The sequence below is a fragment of the Lampris incognitus genome, chromosome 1 (genome assembly GCF_029633865.1).
Source record: "Lampris incognitus isolate fLamInc1 chromosome 1, fLamInc1.hap2, whole genome shotgun sequence".
NCBI lineage: Eukaryota > Metazoa > Chordata > Actinopteri > Lampriformes > Lampridae > Lampris > Lampris incognitus.
Window position 1 is genome coordinate 154,125,856 of NC_079211.1, and position 12,640 is coordinate 154,138,495.

General features: G+C 42.4%; 1 protein-coding gene across 1 annotated transcript in view; it reads left to right on the top strand.

Annotated features, from left to right (window-relative positions):
* The window catches only part of pip5k1bb (phosphatidylinositol-4-phosphate 5-kinase, type I, beta b), a 135,074-nt gene that overhangs the window by 121,376 nt on the left and 1,058 nt on the right, over positions 1–12,640 (top strand). Inside the window, exon 11 of the mRNA XM_056280474.1 lies at positions 4,849–4,972. Within this exon, the coding sequence (XP_056136449.1) occupies positions 4,849–4,972 (124 nt within the window). The remainder of the gene's footprint in view (positions 1–4,848; positions 4,973–12,640) is intronic.

Genomic DNA, 12,640 nt, shown 5'->3' on the forward strand with positions numbered 1-12,640 from the left:
GGTGTCACTGTAGGGTGGGTTGTACCACGGTATCACTGTAGGGTGGTTGTACCACGGTGTCACTGTAGGGTGGGTTGTACCACGGTGTCACTGTAGGGTGGGTTGTACCACGGTATCACTGTAGGGTGGGTTGTACCAGCTGATGTTTCGTCTTCTGCTACGTTTGTTGGTTTGTGGTCAGTCAGTGTGTAATGGTGGTGGTACTTGAGCCGCTCTTTTGTAATGCGTCTTGGTATGGGGGTGCAGCTTCATTGAAGATGGACTCACCAGGTGATCATTTTGAGAGTCTTCTATTAATGCTTTCTGGGATGTTCTTCAAGCTGGAGGGTGGGTGGGTGCTTTCTTTATAGACACTGCAGCGTGTTGTTGGGCTTCATGTGCGGCTTGCATGTGCCATTCCTAAGGTCCATTGAGATGTCCAGAACGTCCATTTGTTTTGTGTTTGCTTCAATTGTGATTTTTAGCCCGTTGTTTGAGAATATTTTGCTGATTGTTTTCTTAATTGGTGTACGTGGGTCTAACAGAGGGACATTCAACAAGAGGTTTAATGCACATGTGTAGCTTTACAAACAACTTTTTAAAGAATGTCACATGTTTAAGCCCTTATATTTGGTCACTGGCGGACAGAAACATTAATTATTCAACCACCTGGAAAATCCTGTCAAAGAACAAAACATATTCAAATCAAAATCAAATCAAATCAATTTTATTTGTATAGCCCAATATCACAAATTATAAATTTGCCTCAGTGGGCTTAACAGCAACACAACATCCTGTCCTTAGACCCTCTCATCGGATGAGGATAAACTCCCTAAAAACCCCTTTAACAGGGAGAAACAATAGGAAGAAACCTCAGGGAGAGCACCAGAGGAGGATCTCTCTCCCAAGACGGACAGCGTGCAATGGATGTTGTGTTCACGCCATTTACATAATACAACATTGAAAGAGGATAACAGAATTATAATGGACATAAAATATATGAAGAACATGATGCACAGGATGCCAAGCAGTGTCCACATGCCAACGGAGCAGTCCAGGACCCAAGCCACGTGACCAGCATCATCATGTAATAGAAGAAATACTTATGTGAGGAGTGGAAGGGCAGGCAGCATCCACATGACGACCACCATCACCACGGAGACCTGGGAGGAGAACCGACTGCACATGCACACAGGGGAGACTGACATGACACCATTCAAACACAGAAAAAGAGAAAGGAGAAGACATCATTCAGAGAGAGAGAGAAAAGACATGTTAGAGAAGAGAACAGTTTGCAATAGTCATTTGCCATAATCAATTAAGTCATCAATTCGTCATAATCTATACTCTGTAATCTATACTCGATAATCTCGTCGGCAGAACAGTGGTTGGTAAATTCATTGAGACAGAAAACCAACCCACCATCCAGTACAGGTTGTGAAGCACTCAACTTAAAGGCAACTAATTGTAAACTAAGGCAAAAAGATGAGTTTTAAGTTTGGATTTAAAGACTCAACAGACTCTGATGGTCTGATGGCAGCAGGCAGGTTATTCCACCAGGTTATTCCAGCCAGTAGTAAAATGTGTAATCTATGTCTGACACACATTTTATCATCTGCAAACCACAAATGTCCACATTGAACAACAGCAATCAACTGGCCAGCAGCTGCACACATAGATAGAAACACATATTTTGTAATTATAAATAACTCATGCCAATAGACAAATACCCCCCCCCCCCCAAATTGGACTGTTAGCGATCACGTGTTTTTGAAATGTTTGTATGTTGCACCTCTCCCTTCCCCACTGGACGTTGTGCATGTGATGTGCAAGACGAGGCAGTAGATGGTATGTTCTGTCCTCCAGTACCTTTACTGATGCTGATGATGCTTATAGCATGAAACTGACTGGTACTGTCTCATAAACAATTGACTTGACTCACTGGATTATTTTGCTCCTTGTTTGTTGAGCACTTTCCCTACCATTGAGTGTTTCTTTTAACAAAGTTATAAATATATATACACTACCGTTCAAAAGTTTGGGATCACCCAAACAATTTCGTGTTTTCCATGAAAAGTCACACTTATTCACCACCATATGTTGTGAAATGAATAGAAAATAGAGTCAAGACATTGACAAGGTTAGAAATAATGATTTGTATTTGAAATAAGATTTTTTTTACATCAAACTTTGCTTTCGTCAAAGAATCCTCCATTTGCAGCAATTACAGCATTGCAGACCTTTGGCATTCTAGCTGTTAATTTGTTGAGGTAATCTGGAGAAATTGCACCCCACGCTTCCAGAAGCAGCTCCCACAAGTTGGATTGGTTGGATGGGCACTTCTTTGAGCAGATTGAGTTTCTGGAGCATCACATTTGAGGAACAAGAATAGACTGTCGAGTTTCAGATGAAAGTTCTCTTTTTCTGGCCATTTTGAGCGTTTAATTGATCCCACAAATGTGATGCTCCAGAAACTCAATCTGCTCAAAGAAGTGCCCATCCAACCAATCCAACTTGTGGGAGCTGCTTCTGGAAGCGTGGGGTGCAATTTCTCCAGATTACCTCAACAAATTAACAGCTAGAATGCCAAAGGTCTGCAATGCTGTAATTGCTGCAAATGGAGGATTCTTTGACGAAAGCAAAGTTTGATGTAAAAAAATCTTATTTCAAATACAAATCATTATTTCTAACCTTGTCAATGTCTTGACTCTATTTTCTATTCATTTCACAACATATGGTGGTGAATAAGTGTGACTTTTCATGGAAAACACAAAATTGTTTGGGTGATCCCAAACTTTTGAACGGTAGTGTAGGTATAATATATATATATGTGTGTGTGTGTGTATATATATATATATAGTATATATATATACAATTAACCCTAAAGGTTATTATATTAAATTATATATTGGGCAGCACAGTGGCCCAGTGGTTAGTGTTGTCACCTCACAGCAAGAAGGCCCTGGGTTCGACCCCCAGGGTTGTCTAACCTTGGGGGTCATCCCAGATCATCCTCTGTTATGTGTGTGTAGTTTGCATGTCCTCCCTGTGTCTGTGGTGGGTTTCCTCCGGGTGGTCCGGTTTCCCCCACCGTCAGAAAGACATGCATGCCAGGGTTAATACTGCTATCTGTGCCCCTGACCAAGGCAAGGCAAGACAGGAATCAGGAATCACAAATACTTTATTTGTCGTTTCCCCCAGCCCACATCAGTGCAACACAAAGACAAAAACACATCCAAAAACTACAAGAACACAAATATTCAAACTAACACATATAGCAAAACTAAACAAAACAAAAAAATAATCCCTGTCCAAGGGAACGAACGCCAGCCAGGATGACTGTCGGAACCGCCGGTCTGCATGGGCTAGCAGTTAGCCTAGCCTGCCCCGCTTCCGTGTCCTATCAGACCACCCCTCGGCGTTTCCTCCTCGGGCGCAGCTCCAAGCAGGGGCCGTGGTCCTCAGGCCCACCGGACGAAGCAGACCAAGCTCTCCCAGCCAATCCAGCGCCAGCTCTCCCAGCCAGACACCCTCGACAGACCAACTGGAGTTGGTCCCTGGGTGCTGCACGGTGCTGCCCACTGCTCCTAGCTACACAGCTAGAATGGGTTACACGCAGAGCAGAATTTTCCCATGGGGATTAACAAAGTATAGCAAAATAAAAAAAGATGTATATGTATAGTTCTATGTTCCTTACAGCATACTGCCATGCATGTCATCCATCTCGTCATCTTTCGAGAGTTCGCTCTTCTGATGGATTTGACCTTGCTCTTTCTGCAAAAGAGTCTCCATGCTGTGTAGTGAAATGAGCTTCCTGACTTTGCAGCCAAAATGCTGTCAAAGTGTTCATTTATAATTTCCACCGCAGCCTCCATAATTCTCAACCAGGAAAAGGGGCAGAACAAAGTTGCCATGGGAAAAAAACTTGCTAAAGAAAAAAAATACGAACCCAAATGACTGAGATGCCAATTCACACGGGACTAGTATCAGATGATCTCTGAGTCTGCTGAAATATGGTTGGCAATTTGTGCTGGAATTTTTACTTTACAAATTATGGACATGACTGGTTCACACGGGATTAAAATCACAGACGACCTCCGCAATTAGTCCAAATGACTCGAGGTTCCCAGGTAATTCTGGTCCCGTGCGAGCAGGGCTTCATATTGGTCAGTGCGTCCCCAGAGGGAATGAGGGTGTGGGCCAATAAGTCACCTTTTAGCTCAAACTACCCACCACATGTCCTCCTTCTCTTTACGGTCCATCCTCTTTTCCCTCTGCCGTCTCCTGCTCTGCTGTAACAGACGATACAGTAGCCCGGACTCCTCTTCTCTGCATGGCGTCCTCTTTAAGGGTTATCATGTCAGTCGCTCACAGTGGGTTCACAGCTGCTTCCTCTGCAGTGTGAGCGAGGCACGGGGCTTCTTCTCACACTGCACAAACCCTTCAGTCAGCCTGTCTAAATTACATTCACATGCCCTCCCTCGTCACAAGCACCAGGTCTGTGTCGGGACCTTCACAATGCACACCACAGTGGAACGCACAGGATCACCGAGGACATCTTCACTGTCCCGTTGACATTTATCCCTGAGTTTAACCCTGTGTAATCTGTATCATCTGTATCGTAACACACTACCATTTTCCGTTCCCAAGAATACCATGGCTATGGGTGTGTTTGTGTCTCTGTGTGTATGTATGTATGTGTATGTGTATGTATGAATGTGTGTATGTGTATGTATGTATGTGTGTATGTGTCTATGCATGTCTCTGGTCGAAGGCATTGGTGTGGATGTGAGGTATTGCTGTGGAAGAAGATGTGTGCATGTTAGTCAATAAGACATCTGAAGCATGTGTGCTCTTCTCTCTGAGCAGTGTATGGGTCCTACCTACGTCCTGACCTGGTACCTGCCACACCATCCTTTTATGATGGCTCCTCCATGGGGACCATCTCCACCTCCTCCATCTTTGTCAACCTGGATAATCAGACAGAGAACCGGTATGTTTGTCTGCCTGTCTATCTGTCTGTCTGTCTGTCTTCTGTTTCACCTGGTCTGTATTGGTCTATCTGGTCAGTAGCCTGTTGATAAGTGTATTGGTCTATCTGGTCAGTAACCTGTTGGTAAGTGTATTGGTCTATCTGGTCAGTAACCTGTTGATAAGTGTATTGGTCTATCTGGTCAGTAACCTGTTGATAAGTGTATTGGTCTATCTGGTCAGTCACCTGTTGGTAAGTGTATTGGTCTATCTGGTCAGTAACCTGTCAGTAAGTGTATTGGTCTATCTGGTCAGTAACCTGTCGATAAGTGTATTGGTCTATCTGGTCAGTAACCTGTCAGTAAGTGTATTGGTCTATCTGGTCAGTAGCCTGTTGCTAAGTGTATTGGTCTATCTGGTCAGTCACCTGTTGGTAAGTGTATTGGTCTATCTGGTCAGTGGCCTGTCAGTAAGTGTATTGGTCTATCTGGTCAGTAACCTGTTGATAAGTGTATTGGTCTATCTGGTCAGTAACCTGTTGCTAAGTGTATTGGTCTATCTGGTCAGTAGCCTGTCAGTAAGTGTATTGGTCTATCTGGTCAGTAGCCTGTTGATAAGTGTATTGGTCTATCTGGTCAGTAACCTGTTGATAAGTGTATTGGTCTATCTGGTCAGTAACCTGTTGCTAAGTGTATTGGTCTATCTGGTCAGTAGCCTGTTGATAAGTGTATTGGTCTATCTGGTCAGTAGCCTGTTGATAAGTGTATTGGTCTATCTGGTCAGTAACCTGTTGATAAGTGTATTGGTCTATCTGGTCAGTCACCTGTTGATAAGTGTATTGGTCTATCTGGTCAGTCACCTGTTGATAAGTGTATTGGTCTATCTGGTCAGTAACCTGTTGATAAGTGTATTGGTCTATCTGGTCAGTAACCTGTTGATAAGTGTATTGGTCTATCTGGTCAGTAACCTGTTGATAAGTGTATTGGTCTATCTTGTCAGTAGCCTGTTGATAAGTGTATTGATCTATGTGGTCAGTAACCTGTTGCTAAGTGTATTGGTCTATCTGGTCAGTAACCTGTTGATAAGTGTATTGATCTATCTGGTCAGTAACCTGTTGCTAAGTGTATTGGTCTATCTGGTCAGTCACCTGTTGCTAAGTGTATTGGTCTATCTTGTCAGTCACCTGTTGATAAGTGTATTGGTCTATCTGGTCAGTAGCCTGTCAGTAAGTGTATTGGTCTATCTGGTCAGTAACCTGTTGGTAAGTGTATTGGTCTATCTGGTCAGTAGCCTGTTGCTAAGTGTATTGGTCTATCTGGTCAGTAACCTGTCAGTAAGTGTATTGGTCTATGTGGTCAGTAGCCTGTCAGTAAGTGTATTGGTCTATCTGGTCAGTAACCTGTTGATAAGTGTATTGGTCTATCTGGTCAGTAACCTGTCAGTAAGTGTATTGGTCTATCTGGTCAGTAACCTGTTGCTAAGTGTATTGGTCTATCTGGTCAGTAGCCTGTTGATAAGTGTATTGGTCTATCTGGTCAGTAACCTGTCAGTAAGTGTATTGGTCTATCTGGTCAGTAGCCTGTTGCTAAGTGTATTGGTCTATCTGGTCAGTAGCCTGTCAGTAAGTGTATTGGTCTATCTGGTCAGTAGCCTGTTGCTAAGTGTATTGGTCTATCTGGTCAGTAGCCTGTTGATAAGTGTATTGGTCTATCTGGTCAGTCACCTGTTGGTAAGTGTATTGGTCTATCTGGTCAGTCACCTGTTGGTAAGTGTATTGGTCTATCTGGTCAGTAGCCTGTCAGTAAGTGTATTGGTCTATCTGGTCAGTAACCTGTTAATAAGTGTATTGGTCTATCTGGTCAGTAGCCTGTCAGTAAGTGTATTGGTCTATCTGGTCAGTAACCTGTTAATAAGTGTATTGGTCTATCTGGTCAGTAACCTGTTGATAAGTGTATTGGTCTATCTGGTCAGTAACCTGTTGATAAGTGTATTGGTCTATCTGGTCAGTAGCCTGTCAGTAAGTGTATTGGTCTATCTGGTCAGTAACCTGTTGATAAGTGTATTGGTCTATCTGGTCAGTAACCTGTTGATAAGTGTATTGGTCTATCTGGTCAGTAGCCTGTTGCTAAGTGTATTGGTCTATCTGGTTAGTAACCTGTTGATAAGTGTATTGGTCTATCTGGTCAGTAGCCTGTTGGTAAGTGTATTGGTCTATCTGGTCGGTAACCTGTTGGTAAGTGTATTGGTCTATCTGGTCTGTTGCCTGTTGGTAAGTGTATTGGTCTATCTGGTCAGTAACCTGTCAGTAAGTGTATTGGTCTATCTGGTCAGTAACCTGTTGATAAGTGTATTGGTCTATCTTGTCAGTAGCCTGTTGATAAGTGTATTGATCTATGTGGTCAGTAACCTGTTGCTAAGTGTATTGGTCTATCTGGTCAGTAACCTGTTGATAAGTGTATTGGTCTATCTGGTCAGTAACCTGTTGCTAAGTGTATTGGTCTATCTTGTCAGTCACCTGTTGCTAAGTGTATTGGTCTATCTTGTCAGTCACCTGTTGATAAGTGTATTGGTCTATCTGGTCAGTAACCTGTTGATAAGTTTATTGGTCTATCTGGTCAGTAACCTGTTGATAAGTGTATTGGTCTATCTGGTCAGTAACCTGCTGATAAGTGTATTGGTCTATCTGGTCAGTAACCTGCTGATAAGTGTATTGGTCTATCTGGTCAGTAACCTGTTGCTAAGTGTATTGGTCTATCTGGTCAGTAACCTGTTGCTAAGTGTATTGGTCTATCTGGTCAGTAGCCTGTCAGTAAGTGTATTGGTCTATCTGGTCAGTAACCTGTTGATAAGTGTATTGGTCTATCTGGTCAGTAACCTGTTGATAAGTGTATTGGTCTATCTGGTCAGTAACCTGTCAGTACGTGTATTGGTCTATCTGGTCAGTAGCCTGTTGCTAAGTGTATTGGTCTATCTGGTCAGTAACCTGTTGCTAAGTGTATTGGTCTATCTGGTCAGTAGCCTGTTGATAAGTGTATTGGTCTATCTGGTCAGTAACCTGTCAGTAAGTGTATTGGTCTATCTGGTCAGTAGCCTGTTGCTAAGTGTATTGGTCTATCTGGTCAGTAGCCTGTCAGTAAGTGTATTGGTCTATCTGGTCAGTAGCCTGTTGCTAAGTGTATTGGTCTATCTGGTCAGTAGCCTGTTGATAAGTGTATTGGTCTATCTGGTCAGTCACCTGTTGGTAAGTGTATTGGTCTATCTGGTCAGTAACCTGTTGATAAGTGTATTGGTCTATCTGGTCAGTAACCTGTTGATAAGTGTATTGGTCTATCTGGTCAGTAGCCTGTTGGTAAGTGTATTGGTCTATCTGGTCAGTAGCCTGTCAGTAAGTGTATTGGTCTATCTGGTCAGTCACCTGTTAATAAGTGTATTGGTCTATCTGGTCAGTAGCCTGTCAGTAAGTGTATTGGTCTATCTGGTCAGTAACCTGTTGCTAAGTGTATTGGTCTATCTGGTCAGTAGCCTGTCAGTAAGTGTATTGGTCTATCTGGTCAGTAACCTGTTAATAAGTGTATTGGTCTATCTGGTCAGTCACCTGTCGGTAAGTGTATTGGTCTATCTGGTCAGTAGCCTGTCAGTAAGTGTATTGGTCTATCTGGTCAGTAACCTGCTGATAAGTGTATTGGTCTATCTGGTCAGTAACCTGTTGATAAGTGTATTGGTCTGTCTGGTCAGTAACCTGTTAATAAGTGTATTGGTCTATCTGGTCAGTAACCTGTTGATAAGTGTATTGGTCTATCTGGTCAGTAGCCTGTCAGTAAGTGTATTGGTCTATCTGGTCAGTAACCTGTTGATAAGTGTATTGGTCTATCTGGTCAGTAGCCTGTTGCTAAGTGTATTGGTCTATCTGGTCAGTAACCTGTTGATAAGTGTATTGGTCTATCTGGTCAGTAGCCTGTCAGTAAGTGTATTGGTCTATCTGGTCAGTAACCTGTTGATAAGTGTATTGGTCTATGTGGTCAGTAACCTGTTGATAAGTGTATTGGTCTATCTGGTCAGTAGCCTGTTGATAAGTGTATTGGTCTATCTGGTCAGTAACCTGTTGCTAAGTGTATTGGTCTATCTGGTCGGTAACCTGTTGATAAGTGTATTGGTCTATCTGGTCAGTAGCCTGTTGATAAGTGTATTGATCTATGTGGTCAGTAACCTGTTGCTAAGTGTATTGGTCTATCTGGTCAGTAACCTGTTGATTAGTGTATTGGTCTATCTTGTCAGTCACCTGTTGATAAGTGTATTGGTCTATCTGGTCAGTAACCTGTTGATAAGTGTATTGGTCTATCTGGTCAGTAACCTGTTGATAAGTGTATTGGTCTATCTGGTCAGTAGCCTGTTGATAAGTGTATTGGTCTATCTGGTCAGTAACCTGTTGATAAGTGTATTGGTCTATCTGGTCAGTAACCTGTCAGTAAGTGTATTGGTCTATCTGGTCAGTAACCTGTTGATAAGTGTATTGGTCTATCTGGTCAGTAACCTGTTGATAAGTGTATTGGTCTATCTGGTCAGTAACCTGTCATTAAGTGTATTGGTCTATCTGGTCAGTAACCTGTTGATACGTGTATTGGTCTATCTGGTCAGTAACCTGTTGATAAGTGTATTGGTCTATCTGGTCAGTAGCCTGTCAGTAAGTGTATTGGTCTATCTGGTCAGTAACCTGTTGATAAGTGTATTGGTCTATCTGGTCAGTAACCTGTCAGTAAGTGTATTGGTCTATCTGGTCAGTAGCCTGTTGCTAAGTGTATTGGTCTATCTGGTCAGTCACCTGTTGGTAAGTGTATTGGTCTATCTGGTCAGTAACCTGTTGCTAAGTGTATTGGTCTATCTGGTCAGTAACCTGTTGATAAGTGTATTGGTCTATCTGGTCAGTAACCTGTTGCTAAGTGTATTGGTCTATCTGGTCAGTAACCTGTTGCTAAGTGTATTGGTCTATCTGGTCAGTAACCTGTTGATAAGTGTATTGGTCTATGTGGTCAGTAACCTGTTGATAAGTGTATTGGTCTATGTGGTCAGTAACCTGTTGCTAAGTGTATTGGTCTATCTGGTCAGTAACCTGTTGCTAAGTGTATTGGTCTATGTGGTCAGTAACCTGTTGATAAGTGTATTGGTCTATCTGGTCAGTAACCTGTTGATAAGTGTATTGGTCTATCTGGTCAGTAGCCTGTTGATAAGTGTATTGGTCTATCTGGTCAGTAACCTGTTGATAAGTGTATTGGTCTATCTGGTCAGTAGCCTGTTCTTAAGTGTATTGGTCTATCTGGTCAGTAAGTGTATTGGTCTATCTGGTCAGTAGCCTGTTGCTAAGTGTATTGGTCTATCTGGTTAGTAACCTGTTGATAAGCGTATTGGTCTATCTGGTCGGTAACCTGTTGCTAAGTGTATTGGTCTATGTGGTCAGTAACCTGTTGCTAAGTGTATTGGTCTATCTGGTCAGTAACCTGTTGCTAAGTGTATTGGTCTATCTGGTCAGTAACCTGTTGATAAGTGTATTGGTCTATGTGGTCAGTAAACTGTTGATAAGTGTATTGGTCTATGTGGTCAGTAACCTGTTGCTAAGTGTATTGGTCTATCTGGTCAGTAACCTGTTGCTAAGTGTATTGGTCTATCTGGTCAGTAACCTGTTGATAAGTGTATTGGTCTATCTGGTCAGTAGCCTGTTCTTAAGTGTATTGGTCTATCTGGTCAGTAAGTGTATTGGTCTATCTGGTCAGTAGCCTGTTGCTAAGTGTATTGGTCTATCTGGTTAGTAACCTGTTGATAAGTGTATTGGTCTATGTGGTCAGTAAACTGTTGATAAGTGTATTGGTCTATGTGGTCAGTAACCTGTTGATAAGTGTATTGGTCTATCTGGTCAGTAACCTGTTGATAAGTGTATTGGTCTATCTGGTCAGTAGCCTGTTGATTAGTGTATTGGTCTATCTTGTCAGTCACCTGTTGATAAGTGTATTGGTCTATCTGGTCAGTAACCTGTTGCTAAGTGTATTGGTCTATCTGGTCAGTAGCCTGTTGCTAAGTGTATTGGTCTATCCGGTCAGTAACTGTTATTAAGTATAACTATTATTATATTATGTTATTATTATGATATTATTACAAGTACAACTTTAACTGTTGTTAACTATAACTATTATTATTTAACTATTGTTATTATATTATATTATTACAAGTACAACTTTAACTGTTATTAACTATAACTATTATTATATTACATTATTATTATGATATTATTACAAGTACAACTTTAATTGTTATTAACTATAACTATTATATCATAATTAATATATTATTACAAGTACAACTTTAACTGTTATTAACTATAACTATTATTATATTACATTATTATTATGATATTATAACAAGTACAACTTTAACTTATTAACTATAACTATTATATTATTATTATGATATTATTACAAGTAAAACTTTAACTTTTATTAACTATAACTATTATATTATATTAATTAATTATATTATATTGTAACGTGCATGGATAAGTAGACACGCTGGCCGCTGGCTGGCGGGTCTGACCCTTTAGTCGAGCGGTTAGCGATGTCTCCTGCGGTGCGGGCGGTACGGGTTCGCTTCCCGGCCGCGGCAGTTCCTGTGGTTGCGTTGTCCCCCGAATTCGCTACTATATGAACTTGTCCCACCCAGTGCGCACACAAACAAACTGCCATACAGAAACACACACACACACACACACACACATACACACACACACACACACACACACATCATGAATATCGGCAAATCGAGCGTACGTGTGTTTTCCTGGTGTAACGTGAGTCGCATGCAATAAGATGAAGGTGAGAGAAGTGACGTGTGACCGACTGGCCTGACACGTGTCAGATCAGTCAGACTGGTTTCCACGTGTCAGACCAGTCACAGCTGTCTTCTGAACCCAGCCTGTACGAACTGGGGGTCCAGATAGTACCGCACAAAACAAAGTCAGGTGCTGCACATGGGCTGTATCATACACGAGTACAGACAAAACAGTTTAATGCTGCCTATGACGCGCCCCTTCATATTTACTGATGCTTCCTGGTAGCAAGTCTGACGTCACTACCGAGACCCCCCCCCCGCCCACCTCGCCCAAGTGACTGCTGTGTCCAGCAGTACCAGGTTTAGTTGGGTCTCTGAGACGCCATTGAAAGGCTCGCCGGACCCCCCCCCCCCCGTCAGTCCCCTCCCTGCCTCCCTGCTGTCCTGACATTGTGCCGTCGACACGCCATGTTTAACATCCAGCGGGATTTGTGGCGTACGTCCGTGGTGCTCAGAGGAAGGGTGTGTGAGCGACACACGTCGGCCAGGAACAGTAGAAACAGTAGAAACCGCACCGCTCGTGTTGATGTTGTCAAGACAACACTTTCACTCCATCTACCCATCGATCTGTGCATAATAATAATAATAATAACTGTATGCAGCCCCGCAACGTTACACACTTGTCTTGTTCTTTGTGTCATTTCGCGCTACCTTCCGGTATTTGAGTATTAGAAACCCGCTATATGGGGCGGGGCGGGGCGGGGCGGGGCGGGGGGCTAGGGCCTATGCCTGACATGAAGAAGTGTGGTCTCTGCTGCCCCCTTGTGAGTCAAACAAAAATCACCACCAACACAATTAAATCAATTTTCATTTTGTA